This window comes from Scophthalmus maximus, chromosome 13 (genome assembly GCF_022379125.1).
Source record: "Scophthalmus maximus strain ysfricsl-2021 chromosome 13, ASM2237912v1, whole genome shotgun sequence".
Classification (NCBI taxonomy): Eukaryota; Metazoa; Chordata; class Actinopteri; order Pleuronectiformes; family Scophthalmidae; genus Scophthalmus; species Scophthalmus maximus.
Window position 1 is genome coordinate 20,657,287 of NC_061527.1, and position 22,714 is coordinate 20,680,000.

General features: G+C 45.2%; 4 protein-coding genes across 4 annotated transcripts in view; all 4 read right to left on the reverse strand.

Moving 5' to 3' along the window:
• Positions 1-467: 467 nt before the first annotated feature.
• smx5 lies at positions 468-2,820 on the reverse strand. The gene is made up of 5 exons (XM_035647029.2): positions 2,676-2,820; positions 2,408-2,475; positions 2,076-2,106; positions 1,888-1,947; positions 468-964 (listed from the first exon to the last, which is right to left on the reverse strand). Exons 1-5 carry the CDS (start codon positions 2,676-2,678, stop codon positions 839-841), a joined length of 288 nt encoding a protein of 95 aa, XP_035502922.1. The 5' UTR covers positions 2,679-2,820; the 3' UTR covers positions 468-838.
• Positions 2,821-3,295: 475 nt separating this feature from the next.
• inpp5d (inositol polyphosphate-5-phosphatase D) lies at positions 3,296-14,244 on the reverse strand. Its single transcript, XM_047336623.1, has 27 exons — positions 13,693-14,244; positions 13,151-13,214; positions 11,267-11,402; positions 11,030-11,174; positions 10,769-10,909; positions 10,586-10,676; positions 10,414-10,491; positions 10,258-10,335; positions 10,024-10,147; positions 9,667-9,773; positions 9,296-9,398; positions 9,017-9,213; positions 8,820-8,937; positions 8,622-8,718; positions 8,104-8,242; positions 7,684-7,792; positions 7,461-7,549; positions 6,922-7,003; positions 6,252-6,341; positions 6,056-6,166; positions 5,882-5,961; positions 5,389-5,476; positions 5,140-5,286; positions 4,991-5,054; positions 4,701-4,895; positions 4,146-4,582; positions 3,296-4,067 (listed from the first exon to the last, which is right to left on the reverse strand). Exons 1-27 carry the CDS (start codon positions 13,830-13,832, stop codon positions 4,027-4,029), a joined length of 3,291 nt encoding a protein of 1,096 aa, XP_047192579.1. The 5' UTR covers positions 13,833-14,244; the 3' UTR covers positions 3,296-4,026.
• Positions 14,245-14,938: 694 nt separating this feature from the next.
• gpr17 (G protein-coupled receptor 17) lies at positions 14,939-21,628 on the reverse strand. Its single transcript, XM_035647028.2, has 2 exons — positions 19,714-21,628; positions 14,939-17,727 (listed from the first exon to the last, which is right to left on the reverse strand). Exon 2 carries the CDS (start codon positions 17,717-17,719, stop codon positions 16,700-16,702), a length of 1,020 nt encoding a protein of 339 aa, XP_035502921.2. The 5' UTR covers positions 17,720-17,727; positions 19,714-21,628; the 3' UTR covers positions 14,939-16,699.
• A 135-nt stretch (positions 21,629-21,763) lies between these two features.
• Positions 21,764-22,714, reverse strand: part of LOC118317905 (unconventional myosin-VIIa) — a 19,572-nt gene continuing 18,621 nt past the window's right edge. Inside the window, exons 46-48 of the mRNA XM_047336622.1 lie at positions 22,555-22,638; positions 22,339-22,458; positions 21,764-22,244 (exon numbers count right to left, since the gene is read on the reverse strand). Of these exons, the coding sequence (XP_047192578.1) occupies positions 22,149-22,244; positions 22,339-22,458; positions 22,555-22,638 (300 nt within the window). The 3' untranslated portion in view covers positions 21,764-22,148. The remainder of the gene's footprint in view (positions 22,245-22,338; positions 22,459-22,554; positions 22,639-22,714) is intronic.

Sequence of the window (22,714 nt, forward strand, 5' to 3'; positions counted from 1 at the left end):
ACATCAAGTGACAACTGTGGGGTAAAGATTTAAGTTTGATAGTATCTAAAATTTGCTGGCATCTTGAAACTTGAGTGAACTGAATAGTGTTTTATTTCATTAAACGTTTCACTTGCAGGTGATAAACTGCTGTAGATGAAGAACATCTGTTTGGATGAGGATAAATATTTGTTACGAGAATTAAAAAAATATGTGTAGATTGATCATTCATAGGCATCGTACATTGGAAACACTTTACAGCACATCTTCAGCACTCCTCATATATTTTTATCTCAAGATTCTCACTTGGAAGAGGCGTTGGGTTTTCAATCTGTATGTCCCATAACTCTTTATGTCCATCATCACAACTGACAGGGATCAAGCTTATCCAGTTTTTCCAATAATTTTCATTGAACAAAACCACTTCTTTTTTACCAGTTTTATGGAAAAACTAAAGATCTACCAACGACAATAACTTGGTCAAAATATAAATAAAATAGCCTTTTATTTTTGAAATGGCATAAAAAAACACCTCAGTCATCATTTCTTCAAACATAAGCCAACAGTGCTGGTTTTATGCAACAGAAATATTACAACAAATCTTTGCCTCTACTGGAGCTCAAAATTGCATTTAGTTCCTTTTTTCTTTTTAACAAACAAAAGGGAGAGTACATTTTTTTCATTACAGTTGTGTAAATTATTGATCGCTGATGACGGGAATGCACTTGATGTCTTGTGAAAGAGACCAATACTGCTTAATGACAACAACTAATATGAAATTAACTGAAAACTTTAACTACTCATTAACTGTCACAAGAATTCCAACCCCCCCTGAACTAACCCCCATCGTGCAGGGAAATCACTGCTTCTGCTGTATCGCTTCTTTTCGCGCCGCATCCTGCAGCAGCTGAGTGTCGACTTCATCTGCAGGCAGCTGAACGTACCGGACCACAGATCCACGGATGAAACAGTTTTTCACCGAGAGCTGGAACAAATCAAAACAAGATGAAATGTTGATAGGTGCCATAAAATTTCAGCAATGCAAAATCTGTCCACTATTATTTCAATGGATAACCGATGATGGAGTAGGTGTTTGTATGATCCTTGTGCATCTCATTTAATATAAAGCTCAAATTTGTAAGGGAATATAAGCTTCGTGAGTGTTTCACTGGCATTAGCTCTCCTCTAATTTTTTGGCATATAATAATAGTAATAATTGCAAATACAACCTTTTTATTTTTATTTTGACCTCATTAAAAATCAAAATATATAAAAGTATTGAAGTGGTAACCAGTTTCTTTGCCACAATTTCAGCTAACATACAAAATATTGAAATGTAAGTATTATATCGGTATTATACTGAATTGGGAGTACATTTTTTGCATGTAATACTTAAATATACAAATTCCTTTTGTGTGGATTATGTATTGCACACAAAAACCATGGGCAGACACAGACGTCCGGGTCTGTATCTGATGCTGCGTTCTGTTATACCTCGGAACTCCGAGCTCGGAAGGCGGGGTGGTGAATTTCGTCTGACCTTCCGAGTTGAAGTTCTGACTCAGAGATCAGTAATAATCCGAGATTATAATGGAACGATAACCCCGACTTCCGAGGTAAAATGGAACCCGGCATGACGGTCTCTCATCCACATGTGCGGGGACTCGTGACACGAACGCGTGTTCAAGTCCAGGTTCTAAGGACTTATTAAAAAAAAGATCTTTAACATGTTTTAGAGCTGAGACTGAAGTAAAGCTGTGTCTTATCAAATCATATGTCATATCATGTTGGAAGGCAATGTTGAGTTTTTTGATCTTTTTTTTGTAGAGGGCCCAGGATACCCAGGACCCCAAACAGAACAAATAGAAAAACATGAAACGGGTGAGGACACCCGAGCTAAGCACCTACCATGTGTGGATATTTCTCTGGGTCAGTGACGCTGATGTCTGTGAGCTTAATGTTCAGGTACTGAAACACACGGGCAGACAGAAGAGATGTCAGAAGAGGAGAAGCCAGAAACTGGGCAGTCGGATGGAAAACGTGAAAGTTGATTTGCTTGAAATTCAAAATAAGGACAATGACTCTTGATCACCGACCTGGTCAACAGAATGAAGAGTCCCACAGATGCTGACAAAAGACAAGTTAGGATTAAAAAAAAGTATGACAGGCATATATATTAGCATTGAGTTCAGCGAACCATTGGAAAAAAATGTAATAAATAAATATGGTTTTCATATGACGTTAATTCAAAGCTAAAGTTGAAGCAGGCACATTTGAGCCTCACTGGCTCCCATCGTTTACTTTTCCCCCATCCACCGCTGCAGACAGCTAACGTTAGCATCGATGCTGGTACTAAAGAATAGAGCGCACGGCTTTTGTTAGCACATAACAAGGCTAATCCTTTTTTCTTTTCTTTTGAAAGACTCACCTCAGGTCGTTTTTGAGCTCCACCACCACGTCCTTCCCCACCAGCGACTTGAAAAACGAGTAGAAAAGCTGCAAAACAGAGCGACACGCTAACGTTAGCGTTAGCGGCGAGCTAAGCGTCGAGCGCGACGCAGGGCTGCTGGACGCTAGCGAAGGGAAACCGACACAGTGCGCGGCGGGGTTATTCAGCGTGTCGCCGAGTGCGTTGAAGTCACATTCAAAATGAGGATTAAAAGACACATTCATACATTCGCCCACAGGTCACTCACCATTGTTGCTGTTGGCGATCGTGTGTCAGTAGCGCGTCCGGTGTTGATGATGAAGATGTGCGACACCGCGTAATATATCTGCGACGGACCGGACCGGGGGGGTGTAGTTGCTGACGAGCGCCACGTGAGGGAGCCAGAGGTGCGTTCAATGTCCACAAAGTGTGGCAAAAAAACCTGCTGAACTTTAGTATCCGAGATAAGATTTTATTGTCTGACCATGAAGCATTATATCATCGGTGTCATGAAATACATAACATATTGGAATAACTCTGTACCTGTGTACCTGTGTATCCATAATTGATATATGGATATATAAAATAATCCATAATTCTAAAGTGTCTGCTGATTTAAACCTGCTGGATTTGTCAGGAGTTTCCTTGAATGGCAGACTGTAATATTACATAATGGCAGGACATCAGGTTCTTAGGCACAGGATAGACAACTACAGAGGATTGAGCCACTGTTTTTGTTTGTGTGCCTGTGAACCCTTTAATATAAAGCACTTTCAACTTGTGTATAGGTTGATAATGCAAATGCAAATGATCAATGTTTGTGCGACTCTGTTTGGGTTCGGTCCTTAAAGTATTTAGATGCGACAAGCAGTGATTCTGACACAAAAGTATTTTTAAGCTTTAATATTTAAATTTATTGGAGCATGTTTTATACATTTTCAAGGCACACGTCACCATCTGTGCAAGATAATACTGTGCAGTAAACATTCGTTGGCTACCGTATAGTGTAAAACTGAATTATTTAGTAGCAAAGTCCAGCCATGTTTTTAATGCGAGCTGGCTAGAAATTGAGTCTGAAAAATGGGTAATATCTCCCGAATAGTTCCACACTGTGTGAAGTAGTTTCATTCACCATCCTGCCAAAGCTTAGATGAGAAGAATGATACCTCACACAGTATCTGGCAGTTATATAAGGAACTACGGCTGCTAGCCGTTTTGGCTTAGCTTAGCATAAAGACTTAAAACAGGTGGAAAAGGCTGGCTCTGTCCAAATGTGTCTGTCTTCCCCCGTTCTCCAACCTTCATGCTAAGCTAAGCTAACCGAGCGCTGGCCGCAGCTTCATATTGAAAAGAAAAACAGGAGACTGGAATCAATCTTCTCGTCTAAATCTCAGCAAAAAAAGAAAGAAGAGAGTATTCCCCAAAGTGTCGACAAATGACTAAGCCACACATCAGTGACACACACACACACACACACACACTCACACACACACACACACACACACACACACAGCGATGGGAGTGATTTGGCTGAAGACTTTCCTTTGTGTGTTTTATCTTTCCATACACACAGGGCAGAAAGCTGCAGAGTCAGTGAGGACCAGCGCTGTGGCCTGACCTCACTTCACAGACCGGCCCATCTTGGGAACTTCGGGATGTACTAAAGAAAGACAAAGAGTTTGCATCATCACTTGTGTTAAGTTTGTCTGAAAATGTAAGTCAGTGTTTATTTACTTGCCATCTTTGTGAGGCTGCGACTGGCTGGGTCTCGGCGCCGGTTTGAGTTTGCCGAGGTATTCGGAGTTGTCTCTGTAGTCTCTGGGTTTGGGGGCCTGAGGGTCCGGCATGCCCGGTCGTAACTTAGCTGGCAGAGGAGGCCGGCCTTGTGCCATGCCTCCCTCTGAGCGTGAAGGCACCACTGGTTTCTTCTGAGCCAAGGAATGAGAGGCGCCGGGGACCGGAGGCTGAGGTCTGTTCTCAGAGCAGGTGAAGGAGCGGTTGCGAGGGGTGGGCACCGGGGGGCGCTCGGCGTCTCCATCTGCTGCCAACAATGGGTCTGGGGGTGCGAGGTGGTCTTTCTGCTGCAGGTCTTGCTCTTTGCTCAGACCACGGGATTTTCCCGTCGAACCGTACAGCGGGTTGTCAAACATCTCGGACTTCCTTTCATCCTCATCCCTGCGAGCAAAAAGGATCATGTCAGTAAAGGTGCAGTTCCACTTTCCTCTGACTCGAGCACAGATAGCCTCAATGAAACTGCGACTGATGTCACACTGCACCAGAAACAGGCACTTACAAAGGTTTTCCCGTGGGACTGCGTGCGCCCACATCGAAACCCCCCTTCTTGGGCTCTTTACTTCCTTGCCCGGCGATGGCGAGGGTTTTTGGCGGCATGCTGTAACTCCAGCCTTTATCCATCAGTTTCCCACTTTTGTAGGTCACTCCCATGTAATTGGGGTTAGTAATATCGTGAGCTTGGGTGATGGAATTCCTGTCAACGAGCAGACAAGAAAGTGTCACAGCAGGAAGTCACATGTGAGAGACATTTCGAAATAACCACAAGCGGGGAAAAAACAAATGTCTCACTTGCTGAGGTCACCGCCTTTGCATTTTGAGGTAACCGGGTCATCCCTTTCGATTTTGATGAAATCTGAAACCAGAGTTCAAATGGAATTGTTGCATTTGAACGCGACTGAAGGCATGTCGGTAATGAGTAGGTCCTGAGCTTAACTTACCATACAACTTCTCGGTGGGCTTGCCCTCAGAGGTCTGTAACTGGATGCCGCCGGTCAAGGTGCCCGTCTTCTCTCCGTGGTGAGTCAGTGTGACTTGAAACTCTGTGTAGCAGAGCTGGGCGGCTCGCAGCGCGACGCAACCCTCACCTTTGGAAAAGACCCCCCCCCCACTGTTTTGTCAGTGATCTGCAAAAAACAACTGCTCAGTTCAGTGTGTTTGTACCACATGCCGCATGACGTTTCACTTACCGTACGACTCATCACTGTCCGTCGACTTCACACACATGAGGATGTGCTGGTCCAAAAGGTACTCTGGGTCAGAGATGATGGGGGTGAGCTTGATAAGAATAAAAAAACACAATGAATGACGACAGCCCGGTGCCACCATGAGTCAAATTTCCATCCATCCATCCATCGTCTACCGCTTAATCCATTTAAGGGCCGCGGGGGGGCTGGAGCCAATCCCAGTCAACATTGGGCGAGAGGCGGGGTTCACCCTGGACAGGTCGCCAGCCTATCACAGGGCCACATACAGAGACGGACAACCAATCACTCTCACATTCACACCTACGGTCAATTTAGAGTCTCCAATGAACCTAACCCCATTCTGCATGTCTTTGGACTGTGGGAGGAAGCCGGAGAACCCAGAGAGAACCCACGCATACAAGGTGCTAACCACTACACCACCGTGCGGCCCTGAGTCAGATTTTACAAATTAAAAAAAGCTGCGGCTGCACTTTACCACAACTTGGTTGCCGAACCAAACTTTGATGGACCCGTGTGAGTACTCGGTGTTCTCTCCCTCGGAAGTCTTCACAGTTTCTGCAGACACGAAGAGAAATATCTGTTCTGTGTCACCTTCACCCATATCAAAGCAATATCCACGAAAGACGAAAAAAGGAAAGACGAAACCTACTCTCCAAGCAGCTGGAGTGATATTCGATGAAGAACTTGGTCTTGGACTTTGTCAACAACATGGCCACACAGTTCATGATTTGTATTCCCCCCTGAGGTGCACTGTTTGGATCTGACAAGCAAACAAACACAAAAATGATCACATCATACCACAGTCGTTCACCGGCAGGGAGACGTACAGTAGCCGGGGATCACACCTTGCTTGGAGACAAACTGTGAGGCGACTCCGACTTCAAATGTTGCAAATACAGGCGAGTGGTCACTCGTCATGATGTCATTGGTGCAACCTGCAAGTTAAAGCGAATGCAGATGAGTTTGTCTCGTAAAAATCTAATTTAAAACATTTTTTTTTTAAATGTTGTTACTCATTATTTCACTGGCCCATCATTTCCAAATATTTATTTAATAATCCCATTGGACATTTTGTGGAAATAACTATGTACCTTGGTACAAATTGTAAGGAAAATTGACTTTATTAAATGGAGTAATGAAGACATTTGTTCAATCGTATGTTTTTCTGTGAATATTTTAAACTTGCTTTATTTTTTATTTTAAAAACTAGGACCCATATATATTTACTGAGATAAAAATTATTATTATTATTATTATTAACAAATTATGTTTTTCTCTCACTGCCCAACATATAGAGTAATACATCTGCAATAAGCCAATGTTTTCATGTTCAGCCGAGATGCTGTGACACTAGAAGACAGTTGTGTGAAAAATGAATTTCCATGGAAGTGTAACATTTGAACACAGTCCCAATATACTTCTTTTTTCTCTCTCGAACCTTTCCAAAGAAATCAGAAATGATGGACCTGTAGAATAAAGCATTGCCAAAATAATGATTGATGGGGAATCACTCACCATATGCTTGGCAGACAACATGAACCAGAGGGTAGGACTTCCGCAGGACACGATCACACCATGATGGCAAATTGTATTTTGTCTGTGGAGTTAAGTGTGTTATATGTATACACAAGTACAGTATGTGACAGATTTCCTACACGGGATTGAAAACATTTTGATAGCTGTTTGTGATAAACAATGAGTGTGGAGGTCATGTGTAAGAGGTCATGCCATTTCTGGGAGACACAGGATCAAACCATCCTGCTGGTGTGGATCAAGTTACGAGATCTAAATCCTTCAGACTCCTCTTGTCTTAAAAGGAAACACTGATTAATTTGATCCTGATGCTTGTAGATGAGAGGAATCATACATTTTCTATGAGCCATGCCGCGGCTTCACAATGGACCTCTTGACCTAAATGACTTCAAGCAAAAAGCATGTTCTGGGTCAAACGAGATCTGTGTTCAACGTCCTATGTCGCTTTTATTGTCTCCGCCCCCTTAGGGCGCCAAAAGAGCCATTCAGGGCAAAAGACATCTGACTAGGTGTAAGCTTACCCCTGTGGCTTTGGCTTTTGTGTAGGCATACTTCTCCCGCGTGTCCCTTTCGAAGCGGTAGGTGGGCGCGAACGTGATTTCCTCCTCGTCTACGATTCACGTACAAAATTAAACAAGACAGACGCCTTTTTTTTTAACATGACGACGTGTGCTGCCAATCAATGGATGCCAAAACAATGTCCACAGAAGAGCTGCGTTAGTCAATGTGGTCCCCGTGGCTCACCAAAATGCAAGAAGATCTTTCCGTCGTTCCTCTCCATGCTGAGCTGGTCTTTACAGAGGAGCTCCTGGTACTGCTGCTGCTTGATCTTCGTCACCATGTACTCAGCTTCCTGTGAAGGGAAGCCGTGCAAAGTGAGACTTCTCCTGCCTCCAAGTCTTAGCAGCTGAGAGCCTAGACACCCGACAACCAGCGCGCTCTTTCACGCACAAGTCACTCAAGTACAACACGGCTGGATCTCCTATTCCTGAAAGTGGTTAAATAGCGGACACAGATCAATTTGGTCGATTTGCATCTAATTATTGGGAAGATTTAGAACAATAGATACTAAATTACAATGTTATAGCGACAACTAATTTGATTCTGAGCCCGTACAGTATATCATATTTGTTTTTGGGACATTTCTGTACAATACAAACTTACTGTCGTCGGGAATTCAACACGGTAGTTCAAATCACCGAGCCAGAAGAGGTGAGTGAACCGATTGGTGATGTCAAACGGATTGAGCTTCTTGTCTCCCAGATTCAGGAAGCGCAGGATGTTGGTGTAGTTTTGATTGCGTCTGCAAATACGGGGGAGAAAAAAATTAACACGTTTTCAGGAACTGACACATTATTGTTTTTTTACTGCTAATCTGCCACACGTGGACTCATAATCCCTGTACGTTGTATGATCAAATCCTAGGGCCCAGGTTATGGTTTCTTCAACAAAATACAGATGAACAAATAAATTAAAAAACAGAAAAATAGAATAGAAAATAGAAAAATGCAGTTGCTCCTCAAGCGGATTTTGGCAGCCGGACTGTTCGGAGATATGTTTACTGTAATCTTTAGAGAGTGAAGTGAAGGGAATATGCCCCACAATTTAATTCAACACATAATATTACTGGTACAGTGATGAAAAAATGAATTTTGCTGTTAAAGGTGTAATCTGCTGCTGACCTGAGTTTCTTCTCACTTCCAGAGGTCAGGTGACTGTTGACAAATCCGAAAGATGTGCCGTTGAACATGAAGGAGACTCCCACGGCTCCCTTGTTTCCTACAAAAAAGAAATCACAGCCATCCCCGACGGGCTGTAGTTCAACGAACTCTGCGACACTTTGTTAAACGGCTCGCGTATCGCGAAGTGCGACTGCTCACCCAGAGTGTTGGCGATGCCCGTCTTCACGCTGTCCGAGAAAACGTGGGAGATCCTGTTTTCGTGCTCAGGCTTGGCCAGGACCACGATCCGAATGTTCCACAGAGTGTGAATTGCCACCTGGACGTCAGGAAATGTAAATGACGGATGACGCCGCTCTGCCCGCGCATTCCGTCGGTCCTCTGTCACACTCACTCACCTGTTTGAAGCCGATGTGCGTGATGTTCCTCAGGACTTCTTTCATGGTCTCCGCCCACTCCCTCTCCCCCAAAGGGTCCTCCTGAGTCCCGATCACGTAGAAATCGTGCGGGATGTGGTCCGCGGTGTCGTCCGGTGTCTTTCCCTGGCCCTTACACTGAAACCAGGATTTGATGTTGTGGGGAGGACCCATGTTTCCTGCGGGTTCGTGGGAAAATCTCACAAGGTCAGTCATGGAATCCGGATTCATTCAAGCATACAGGATGTTGACATCCCTTACCCATGTTCCAGGTGCCGACAAACACTGAGATCATGTCGGGTTCAGGCTTCTCAGAGTGCTTGTTCTTCATTTGCTGGAGTAGTTGGCAAAACCCCTCCCTTTTCTAGTGAGAAACAATTCAAACGACATGATTTCTGATAACAAACGCTTTCAGTTTGACCTCGTGACCTTTGTGTGACTGCAACGTAAAGTCCCCAAAAACATGTTTGCTTTGGGCAATTGGCCGCATAAACGTAATATTTCCTCCCGACTTAAAAAGCCGACTAATCAAGATTAATCAGATCTGATCAATTAAAAAAAATTTGATGTCTTGATTTAAAAACAAACTTTCGGGCGCCTTAAGATAATTGGCAGGCCGATTGCTAGATTACCTTTGTGTCGTCAAACGCAAACTCTTTACGCAAAATCTTCTCTTTCTCCGTCTCCACCACGATGACAAGTTTGGTGGGCATTTTCTGAGATTTCACCAACTGCAGAACTGAAAAACAATTGGGTAGTTGGCCACAATATCATGGTGGTGCTAGAGGAAACGCTTTTAGAATCAACACACTCAGGAGGATTCGTCACATGAGCACGACGAATGTCTGTTAAAGAAAATAAATATGTATATAATTTTGATATTTCGGTCTGCACCAAAGAGGTGGACTGGCTGACGGACCAATGCTAGGAGCCACACTGCTAACATGGCGACGAATACAGAGGGTTGAGGTTATAGAATGACTCCTTGCTTTTATTGTGCACAAAGTTTTTGTCTTCGGGCCCATCCTTTGACTTCTTGAAGTAGAGCTTGCCACTTTCAACGTCCACTTTCAGGAACATCTTCGTGGGAATACCGAGAGATTCTTGCTTGACCTGAGAGTGAAAGAAGAAACCGATTCAAATGAACTGCCAACCCCTCCCGGACAATCTGACGCCACGTCGTTTTTCTGCAGTGTAATGCCACAAGTGGTTTAGAGAAGCACCTCGAACGTAACGAGCGGAATGAGAGATTTGCGCTGGCCCCCTTCATATCCGACGGACTCAAACACAGAGCTTTTAGCCTGAAAAAAATAAATAGAGACAACGTTGGACAACCGTAATATATCATCTGTTGACATGTCAAAGTCATGGTACATTACCTTGTCTTCTATTGAGTAGAGCAGTTTTGTCAGTTGCTCAAGCCTCAAGGACACCGATTGACCCGAATCGGCATAACTCTGGAAGAAAAATGAAGAAATCATTAGTGATTATTAGGACTCTCCCCCCCCCCGTGTGTTGATACTTGGTCAAAGATTCAATGGTGCTACCCACTTTTTTTTGATGTTGGCAAATTCCCAGCGAGACCTGTTGGTCCAGTGTCTTGTGGAAGACCTCCAGAGATGGCAGAACATTGGAAATTTCACTGCCTCACAGAAAAGAGCAGAGGCCGGTTAAATCAGCCCTGCACTGTGCATCATGGTCTATATGATATACCCTGTTGACTGGTGTTTCTACCTGTTCAGAGTCTTGCAGATTGATATGATCAGCTTCTTGAGGCCCGGGAGGTTGGGGTTACCGTTCTGTACTTGTTCAGCATCTAAGAAGATTGAGGTCCTGAAATATTCTTGGATGGACATTTGATGCTCCTCAGGTATTCTGGAAATACATGTAACGCAGTAGCACCCATCACATATCGGCCAAGCGCGTGTCAAATCACTGCCAAACATCGTAGGAATCATGGCTCGCTATGGAATCATTTTTCAAAAGTGACCATACGCGGACAGGTCCGTAAGCTGCAGTCTCATCAGGAAGGTGTCTGATAAACATTTGCAGGACTGTTCAGGAGATTTGCAGTCGCTGTCCTTCGCATCATTCGCTGGGAAGTTCCTGGGTGGGAGCTGCGGCGGGAGATTGTTGGACTCTGCACAAAGTCATAAAGCATGTTTAGGAATGTTTACACACACACACACACATGGCAGACGTGTATTCTGTTTTATACGAAGGGTGTTTGACCTGGGTCCTCATCTACGTCCTCCTCCCTCTGGACGGAGTACTGCAGATGTGTGACCAGGCCCATGTTGGGGCTGTAGTAGGCCTCCACCAGCTCAGGCAGCATAGCGAAGAACCTGATAGGAACTCCTTCAGACGCCTGAAGAGTAGATCACAGCAGCGACATTGATTCCATGAGGCGAAAAGGCAGGGTCAAGGTGTTCTCAAACAGCACAAGTTCTTAGGGAAGAGTTTCTTTTCCCTTTTGTTACAAAACCAGGTCAGTACCAGTACCAAAATCTAATGTTCAGGAACTCCATAGTGGTGAGAACTGGTCCAGGTTCAGAACTGGCTTCCCCAGTATGCTATTTGAGGTCCCATCTTTGTGCAATTGTTGGACATGATTGTTCCCATTCTTGTTCACCCACCAAACAGAAATTCTATGGTTGGAATTTGGTCACAAAAGAATTTCAGAGCCCATATTTTTTTATGGAGTATGTGCATGCTCCCGTATGATTACACTCAGAAAAGTCTTCTGTTTGGTTTCAGTGTCAGTATTGTTATCGTCATTATAAGAGCCAGTGTGACAGAGCTTAAAGCAGCGGTTACACAACTGTTCTTGGTCTCTCTCTCCTCTCACCTCAACCAGTCGTGACTGATGTTCCGCCCACAGCGTCTGGTTCTATTAGAAATGTCTTCCGGTTGAAAGGGAGGTTGTTTTTTTTCTCCACAGTCGCCAAGTGCTTGCTCATTGTGGGAACTGTTGGGTTTCTCTGTAATATTGCCAGGTCTCACTGTGTGAAGTGCCTTGAGATAATGTATGTTGTGATTTGGCACCGTACAAATACATGGAAATCCGTCCCATAACTAGCAGTTGGATCCTCATAGCACTATGGTTTTCTATTCCTAACTCCTTATGATTTCTCTTTCACATCCTTACTTGACCTCATGACCTTCTCCATCAAGGTCACTGAAAAAGTGGTGAGAAAAGAACTTTCAAAAAAATGTAAATTCCACCACAACCTTTCTCTTCCTATAACCCCATACTGGAAAAGACATTTTCAAAATTGCACGCAGTACAGTACATCAGAAGTCACAAGTCCAAGCTGTTTTCACTTCCCTCAGGTGGATGGGTTTTTATTTTTTACAGCTTAATTATATATCAAATGTAAAAACTGAAAGATACCGAGCCAGTATCTCATCATCAGTATATCCTGATGCTTTTTTAAAAAAAAAAAGAGGCAACATTGGCACTAAGCTACAAGGGCTTCCCTGGCCCCTCAGTTTCAACTCTAGACTGAAAGCATTTTTTATTAAAGCCCTGGCATAAACACCACAGAAATAAGTATTTTATCCAATTATAAACGTCAGTTTATCTCAGACATACAGCCTGGGTCTCATGTAGGCATTTCTCACATGGAATCTTTTGCCATCCGAAAGCAGGTCAGATGTGACATGTCTACCACACTGAGGTCGAGCGGTTCTTTGTAAGTGAACCTTTTATAATGTTTACTTGCAAAGTACAATTTTGTTCTGACGACAGCACCACACGAAAGGTCAGGGGGTCACCAGAAATACTTTTTAATGGTTGGCAGAATATTAAATTTAGGGCCAAGAATGTGAACCTGTCTGCAACAATATAGTTGGTAACAATATAGACGGAGGGAGGGTTCATCCTCTGGGGAACATGGATGAACAACATGTGATGGCAATCCATCCAATAGTTGTTGACGTGTTACAGTCGACTGACCGACGGGATGACATTGCCCACACTACTAAAAAATAAAAAATAGCTTTATGCACGTATTTACCTTGAATATTTGAAGGGAAATAGCCCTTTTACTTCAACCATAACAACTCATCCGACTTCAGAACAGAGCAATTTGCGACTTCAAACCGTCAACCCACCTGGACAGAGAGCTTCTTGTCCTCATTGGGCAGGATCCTGTATGTGTACACACAGTTCTGGTATCTGTGGTTGGAATAATAACATGCAAATGTGTGTAACTCGACATATCACATGACACGTGGGGTAAAGAAAGATGATGGCAGGTGTATTCGCTGCGCTGAACCTGCTACACGACAGTTTGGAGAGCATTTTGAATAAAGGGTGCCCGATGAAAAAATGATATGAACTGCACAGGGGTAAAAGGTGTTTCCTCGTGGGGCAGCGCAGTACGAAAATAAAATGGACCTAGTCTTGTGTTGCATCATTAACTTTCAATAATGCGATGTTCATTTTGTCCAAATTGTGACATTAAGAGTTGCTTTATCTGATGCCATTCACTATACAACAGCCATGTCCTGTCAGTTTTTTTCTCTCATTGGTCAGAATCTCACAAAGCTCACGTTGCACGCTCGTAAGCAAGGAACAGGAATCATTATTCACTCCGTGAAAGTGCACCGACGTAAAGTGTCTGCTCAGTAGTCAGAAACAATTGTCTACTCACAAAACACAGAGGGCATACGCTCCCTGTATGGACTCACTGTCCCGGATAAGGAAGCTCCCATCTCTTGCCGCTTTGGATAGAAGATCCTCAGCCTTGGATCGAGTTATATTGCCATGGTACCAAGGCTGATAACTTTGCATCCTGTTGTTTTTGTTGTCGTTGTCGTTACTTTTTAAAATCTCAGACCTCGAGCTTAAGAGTTTTGCATCCGCCCACAAAACGATACTCCAGCAAACCGACGTAGACTCAGTTGTTCTCTCTGGATATTGTCATCTCTTCATGGTGCGTAACTTTCGAAGTCCTCTCTTTCACTTGTTCATCCCCTGTCTCTTGGAACGCTGTGAGAGGAAGCTGCTACAAGCCCGAGCTCTGAACTTCCTCATTCGAGAAGCTGAGGGAGGAGGGCCCTGGTCCACAGAGCTGTGAAGGGGAAATGCAGACTTTTTGCTCGCTGGGTTGAAATCTTTATCTTATTACTCCAACGATTAATCAGCATACCCCGGCTCCTAAGCTTGTGCACGCCCGTTTGCCAATGTCAACTGTCCAGAAAACAGTCATCATTAAAAGCTGAAGTTGAAAGAAGTGAAAAAGGGGAAGTAACCAAAATATAGGCAAATATAATTATTCTTACATGTATTAGTCAAAGCATCTACAGATAGTTTAGGTTGAGAGTAAATAACCAATGTAAGAGTCCTCATTTGGTTCCTAGATGCATTTTTAAAAGCTCAAATCCTCTCCGTGCTTTTGACATTGACTGAAACAAGCACTCACGTTCTGAACAGAAAGACCTGAGTCTGAGTCCGAGTGCCATCTGTTGTTCGAACACGATGCAGGGGAGCTCTGGGTTTGTTCTCTGTAGTATTCACCCATTCAGGAAATGCAAGTTTAGAATGGCTTGCCATGTTCATGTGATGGACCGGAAGTCTTGCAGACATACGAGAAGGAAAATGAGCAGCACATAAACCACAACGCGGGTCACGTGACACAAAAAGAGAACTATGCGTCGATGAGGCGCTGCAGCCTCAGGGGTTTCTGTCCCTGCACTCGAAAATAGGCCTTTGCCACTGTCACAGAGAGAAAACGTCAAAGTCTGAAAAATAGATGTGTGGGGTACAAAGAGAAAGAAATGGAGAATGATGTGGTCACAGAAGTACACAGGTGGATCATCCATATAGCTTTCATGGTAGATTTTTTTCAAAGCATTACCCTTTCTTCTGCAAAAATTATAATAACCATTATATACAACTTCGAGACAAAGTCACGTTTTATTAATCCATGTTGCAGAGGACGGTTAGATAAACTGCCTCACAGTAAAAATAGGGATTAGTAATTTGTCAGGCAACATTGTATTTCACAGTATAACATGGGCAAAACAGATGCGAGGGAGAGTTAGGAAACTGGATAATGGACAATATACCGTATGTACAATTAAAGATTTTTCGAGCACAAGCAAGGTTAACGTGGTGCCCGTGTCCCCCAGCGGCTCAAAACAGCAATAGACAATATATATATACATACATACATTTGGGATAGACCTTATATTAAAACAAAAGGCTAAAGGGCTCCAGTTTAATGATCTAAGAGCATGGTGTAGAGCGCATGGCGCAAGTGCGTTCGAGGCGTGTCCAAATCCACCTCTGCTCGTTCAACAGCAGGCGTATGGTTCTCCGCAAGTGCATTTGCTATCCAAGCAACGCGGCCCGCGGACAGGAAAGTAACAACGGCATCGGCACTGAAACTACAGCATCTGGGAGGCTGCAGGTGGGCGACAACAGGGGCTCCGAGCTAAACGCCAACGTGAGCATAATGACAATGCTAACATGCCACCATGCCCCGGCATCTCCAACACAATACCATGCTCACATTTGACAATAAGAGCTCGAGAGCACGGAGCACACGAACCCTGTGGTTGTCACGGATATCAAGGATGTGCTTTCATGGCAATCCATCTAAAATAGTTGTTGAGATATTTTCAAGCTGGACTAAAGCGGTGACCCGGCCGACAAACACTGTAGATTAAAGAAATAATATTTAAAGCTAACTAATACTGTAAGTATGTACCACATTTGGCAGAGTATATGAGACACGAAAAATGCAGTCAGAGTTAATTATGTACACGTGTACCATTTTGTCCAATTTTCTTATCCTCGTAGCGTTCCGGCCAAGTTCCAACGTCCAGTTTTAAACACTGAGCCTTCGATGCATGAAGGCTCAGGGCATCATATCATATAATCTTTATATTCAAGTGTTTAGGGGGTCTCTGGTCGACTCTTTAAATCTTTTAAGGACATTTTTCAAGACGTTTGCAACTGTGGACTTCTCCTACAATGTGCAACACTCAAACAGCACTGAGAGTGGAATTTTCGGAATCACGAAAACAAAACAGAGAAGCAGTTGGAAACAATACGTATACACACATTAACACTACTTGTTTGTCTTATTATGCAGTAATAGTTACTTTCCAGATACGTCGATTTGGTCAAAAAGTACTATTTTGCAACAGTTGTGACATCACAACATTGTGGATGCCCTGACGACTTGTTTTAAGACAGTTTCTAAATATGGTCTGTGTCCATTTCTCTTTGGATTGAGCATTTTGACACTTTCATTGTGTCTATAAATCAACTAAACCCGCTTTGATATCAAAAATGACATGGGAATCTCAAATTCTATAATGTGGGACTTGACTGGCCAATGAAAGCGGTTGTCTTGCGAAACATGATTTCACACATCTGTGGGTCAGTCCTCATTTGGTGTTTGGAGACTTTACACCCTCCTGTATTCAAACAGATGGTTTCAGATTACAGTCCTGATGGTTCAGGAAAATTGGGCACAGGGTGGACAAAGGGCTTTAAATTCAGGCTGTGGGGGCTACAGTACTTTGGCAGAATAAGCCCCAGCCTAGAGTTGGGCAATGGCAACAGTCAGTCAACAGTCGGGGCCAATTGTGGTTGTGTTGGAAAAGCATTCAGTCCACACAGCACTTTTGAGTTTGAGTGCAAATTGCTCAGAACTCTGACTTGGCACTCACAGAGCTCTCGTGAGTTCCCTTGAGCTCTCCACTGGTGGCCCCCGACACTCCTGCCCTGTCCCTGCAAAACATGCGCGTCAGAGCGCCGTGGAACTTCTTCGCCCCAAACACGTACACCAGTGGGTCCATGGCGCCGTTCAGACACGTGAGGGAGGAGGTGAGCCGGTTGGCCAGATTCAGGCCCCTGCGCGTCTGACAGGATGTGTCGGGCTGGTTGTGCCCCAGGATGAAGGTGGCCCTGCTCACGTGATAAGGCAGGAAACAGACCACGTAGATGAGGATCACCAGGCTGATGGTCCTCAGGGCCCTCAGTTTGATTGCCGGCTCCAACCTGGAGCCCTGCTGCAGGCTGTGAATGATGAGCAGGTAGCAGGACAGGATGACGAAGAACGGTGGCGTGAAGGCCACAGCCAGTGAGATGAGCGCATTGCGCGAGGCCTTCTCCCTGTAAAGCTGCAGACACACCGTCACGCCGTCCACCTCTGCAGTCTGGTGTGTGACGAGCAGTGGCGCCATGGAGACGGTAACCAGCGCCCAGAGGGAGAAGCTGATGATGTGAGCATAGCGAGCGCGGCGCGCCTTCAGCGATCTCACGGCATGGACCACCGCCAGGTAGCGGTCGGCCGCCACGCAGGCCAGGAAGTAGAGGCTCGCGTACATGTTGACGTAAAACAAAAAGCCCACCACTCGGCAGGGCACCTCGCCAAAGGGCCAGTGGCCGCCGGTGAGGTGGTAGGTGGCCCTCAGCGGGAGGATGATCACGTAGGACAAGTCGGCCACGGCCAGGTGCATCAGGAAGACATTGGCGGGGGAGGAGGTGCCGCGCTGGTGGCAGAAGATCCAGAGGGCCAAGCTGTTGCCGTTCAGCGCCAGGAAGAAAACCAGGATGTAGAAGCATCCGAAAAGAGTGTTCTCGGCCGTCGTCTCCACCGCTGCACAGGTCTCCGCTGACGACTGATTGGACAGCAGGGACAGCTCGAGTGCAGTTGACTCCATTGGGGCGGCTGAGGAGACATGAACAGGTTACAGTGAATCCTACAGGCACTTGTGGCTAGAACTTATTCAGACAAGTGCATCTGGGCTCTAAAATAGGTAATTGTTAGTATTCTGACTGCAAACCACCCCAGTGACAGGAAAGCATAGCAGGCCAAACTCTGGGTGGACACACACACACACACACACACACACGCGCACACGCGCACACGCACACACGCACACACACACATTCTTAGAGAGAGTGTTTGTCACAGTGCCCTTCTCACAAGGTAACAATAGGTGTCAGTTTCCCCGGTTAATGTGGACGCATCCTGTGAGCAGATAATGACCCAATTCTGACCGTGACAAGTACTGGACCTCCTCCACATACTCTGAACACAGGAAATGAAAGTCATTTCACCTTCTCCCTTCTTCTTTTCTTACACGGTATCTGACCTTGCAGTCTGATTTGACAGGTAACCCGTGCCCTAACAGAAACAAGTTGGTTCTCTCCATCCTCAGTCTTTGTGCTAAGCTTAGGCAAACGTGTCCTGGTTGTAGCTTCACATTGGAAGGTGAGACGTAAGAGTGGTCTCTATAAAAGAGGGCACGTCCAAATAAGATGACTTTATCTTTAAATGCACATTTCAGGAGACATTGGACTGGTCACTTCAGGTGATTGACATTTTAAAGTTTGACCACGGACTTGGCCGTAATCATTTCCAACAGTCTCCTCAGGGGAGGAACATTTTCCTTTTATCCCAAGTATTTAGACACCAGTAATGACCACCCACTCTCCTGTGCGCCGGAGCAACTGTCCAACTGTCCTCTCCCCATATTTTGTTTGACCTCCTCCTTTCCTGCCTGACCCTAACATCAACATTGAACATCAGTGGGGCGCACAACGGCGAAGCCTCCAAAAAATGTAATCTCAGCGAAAAAAGCTTCTGTCAATGTCCACTTTGGTGTTTTTGAGGTAGATCCAAGAGAAATATCCAGACATCTGTAACGGGGTTTGAGCTCGTCAACCCACGCATGTTTCTAGAACTGAAGGGAGGGTCCAAAGTACACTCCGCAGACCACAAAACAAAGAGCGAAATGTGATTTAAAAACCATGCTCGGTCCCTTAACAAAGACAGAGAGGGTTTGTCTCTTTTTATTTGACTGGCCTGAATTTCTGTTTCTCCCGACTTTTGGCCCATTAGGAACCAGCCAGATGTGGCAGCGTGGCCCTTTTCAGTGTGTGTGTGTGTGTGTGTGTGTGTGTGTGTGTGTGCGCGCTGGGAATCCTGTGAGACCCACAACGGAGGGCATTTCCCAGCTACGGCTCAGGCTCAGCATCTATTCATGTCCCTCCATTGAACAAGGGGATAAGAAACCAGGAGCGGCACAGCTGAATGGAAAAGCTTCCATAAATACAGAACCCGGGGCGATAATCCTAAAGAGAGACAATCCTGACATGTGCCTTTCGTCCCAATGATCTGGGTAAGCAGGTCTGTGAAAAGTATTGGCAAAAAAAAAAAAGAGAGAGAGAGAGAGACTGAGCGTCCTTGGCACCGGTTCCTTTTTTCAGAGATTAGATGTGTCAAAACCGCAGCAGCTGTACTGTGGGCAATTTTTTGTATGTTGGAAAAACCTGTCACAGTGAAACCACAGTACACACTCTTGTAGAATTGTAGAAAAATTGCGTTAAATGCAAATCCACCCGATCTCCATCCTTCTAATCTCACAAAGCAGATGACAGATTGTCGTCGCTGATCGTTGGGTCGAAATCTGTCAGAATTCTGATGCCCAGTTTGGGGATTAACATGATAAAAGTGACACATTTGCATAACAAATACTACTGTTGTACTGTGAACTTGATGTCAAAGACCCTCTGCGCTACTTGAGTACAGTGTGTTACAGCCGACATAGTAGAGGGAATCCCTCGTGGAGCTACACTTTTGATCAGGTCACATCACAATAAATCTCTATTGCTTCAACAAAATGTAGGAAGGAAAAAATAAACGACTCACCCGAGCTCCAGAGCTCCAAAGACGTCCAGACAGAAGGGTGGAGAAAATTAGGAGCACAATCGGAGTGGACAACGACCAGCGCAGGAGTAAATAGTTGCACAGCAGCTGTGAGTGGAGACCCGGAGTTTGCCTGCCGAGCTGCCGGAGAACTGAAGCCCTGCCACAAAAGAATGCTGTCCTATAACCTCCCTTTCTCTCGCTCAAGATGCTCTTGGGAGGGAGACTGTAGCCCTTTTTGTGTCTCGACAAATTTGATAAGAGAGAGGCAGTCCCGACGGGAGCCTTTTCGTTTGAACCTTGACCCCACCCTTTCTTTCTCCGCACCCCGTCCCCTCTGAGGGCCACTTGTGCGCTCCACAATAGCCCGAGTCAGAATACGCGGCGCATTTTTCGGCAGCGGGGGGGGAGAATGGCGTGCCTCAGCCGCAGTGAGACGTCAGGGATGACTCCATGGAGACGGAGGCCTCGTGGTGCGCCCGAGTGGCTGCACCGTGAACTCCCGCCGCGCCGCTGATAGATAGTCGATGGACTGTGCTGTCAATTGAGAAGTTTATGACTAAAGTCTCAGAGATGATCTTTTGTCTATGGTGTGTGGAGTTCTAAAGAGGGGCCCCGTGCCCTATGGGGGAGCAAGTGGAAAACAGGAGGAGGAGGGGGGGGGCGCCTGGAGGAGACAGGGGCCCTTGTTGGTCTCTTGCCTCCTGGGGGCATCCTGAATTGGAATGCCCAAAATAATCACTCTCACAGCCATCAGACAGATGTGGGGAGAAGACCCACTGGCTGAGGGGGGGGGGGATAATATTTCTTTCATACAAGGGCTCCACAGCTGTGTGTCAGATACATGGGCGCTTTCTATTCTTTGTGTCGTCGATATGCAAATGGTATTCTGTCCACTTGAATGAAGCCACTATCCGTGCAGGGCTGTGGAACAAGCGTTGACATCAATACCCTGTTAATCTACTGCCAACCGCTAATTGGGACAGCCCCCCCTCCTTTTGTCCCGTCCCTCGGCTCTGTCTGTTGTGAGCCTGGAGCAAAAACATTGCCCCGCGTAAAAGTGCTCACTATCATAAATATATCATTCCTCTTACGGCTGTGAAGGCTCGAACAAAACAGAAAGTGTGTAATTCTGCCAACTGCTCAAAGACCGACAGACTTGTGACTGTGACAATCTTTCATTTGACGATGTTCAGGGAGAGAAAAAGTTTCTCAACAATGGCCGTCTCATTGCATGCTTTCTCATTGGAATGCTTATTGAAAGGTATGCGGTGGAGTCCTTGGCCACCATTAGCACTGCGGAGCAATGTTTTGACCAGTTGGTCCCCGTTGGAATCAGAACTACGGTTCCAGGGTGAGAATATTTGAACTTCAACCTACTTCATCATGCAAAAGATTGCAATGTGATTCGCTGTACAGACAATCGATACATATTTTGTTAATAGCAGGACACATTCCTGCCGTGAAACGCTTTCTTTTTCTCCTAAGACAAACCGAAGAACGAGTTATAAGTGAAAATAATAATAACGGGGTAAAAACGAAAATCTGAAGTTTTGAGTGTTAAATCGGTTCCCTGGGTGAAAGTCCTGTGTTTGACCCATTTACCCGCCCACTTTTTTTGGACATAATGTAACCTAATAATGAGTGAAAAATGAAAATAATGAGAAATTTAAAAAATGAAGATGCTTGTGCAAACCGAGTACCACTGAACAAGCTGCGCTCTGACCACACGAACTACATTCTTCTGGACGGGAGGATGCTCCTGATGGTGTGCGAGCACACAGGCGACGCGTTTCATATCCTGTCAGTGTTTTCACACTGTTGCATGTGTTTATACGTTAAATGTTCACAGAAGAGTAGCAGCGTGCGAACAAGAGCAAGTAGCAGCGTGCGAACAAGACCACAACAGACCCCCAGTGCATGGGGCCTGTTGTCCATGCGTTTGGGTGTGTTTTAGTACTTCTGTGTGTGTGTGTGTGTGTGTGTGTGTGTGTGTGTGTGAGAGAGAGCAAGGACACGCACAGTTCCTTTTGAGTGAGAAATGCCAAACAGATTAATATGAGGATTTTATAATTATCGTGGAGCAGTCGTACAATTCATTTGATATGGCTGAACAGGAGATAGAAGGGTTTGTGAACGCCATTTCATCACAGACATCTGTTAAACATTGTTCGGTGGTTTGTCACTTTCATACAGTACGTGCTAAAGAAACGTTCAACGTGTTAAATAATACGTGAGAAATCTACATTCAGCCACTTTGTTTCATATAATAAATCAATGTGTTGTCACGAACACAAAGTCAATTGCACTTACACACAAAAACCCCCCCATCCAGAACTATCTGTGCTCGGCTCTCCTTGCGAGTGTGCATGAACTACACGTCGACATCTGCAGCTACAGAGTTGCGTCACACTCATGCTTCGAAAGAATCGCAAGGCTCAAATATTGAAGCGCTGGTTCCTGTTTTGGCCTGCCCTCCTCTCCCGGAGGTACATGTTGACGTAGGAGGTTATGAGATCGTCCATCTTGTAACCCTTTGGAAGCAAAGGCACAGATTAAGTGAAGAAAGGGGAAATGACTTGAACTCGACGGTCAAGTTTACCACACGTCTAATGGCAGATCTCTTACCAGGGATGTCTCACAGAGGAATTTGCTTCCCTTCACCAAATTGCCAATGGTCATGTGGAAGTAGGTGCTGCCGCTGCACCAGTTCGCGATGCGGTTGAATGGGTGATTCGCCAAAACATCCTTCGCCACAGAAGATAAAAGTTCGCGGTGAGAAATGAGAAGTGAATTGAGATAATGTGACATTTTTTGGTTGAACTGGTCGTTTTGTTTTTTAACCTTGGTTCTCGGGTGGATGATCGTCAGCCCTTGCTTGCTGACGGCAATTCGCACGATATCTGGGAAATTAGGTTCTGATGTTTGCTGGGAAGAGAGTTAGGACAGGCGAATGAGAGAAAACTTTCGCTCCCTGCAACCACGAACGGCCGCCTCGTGTCCA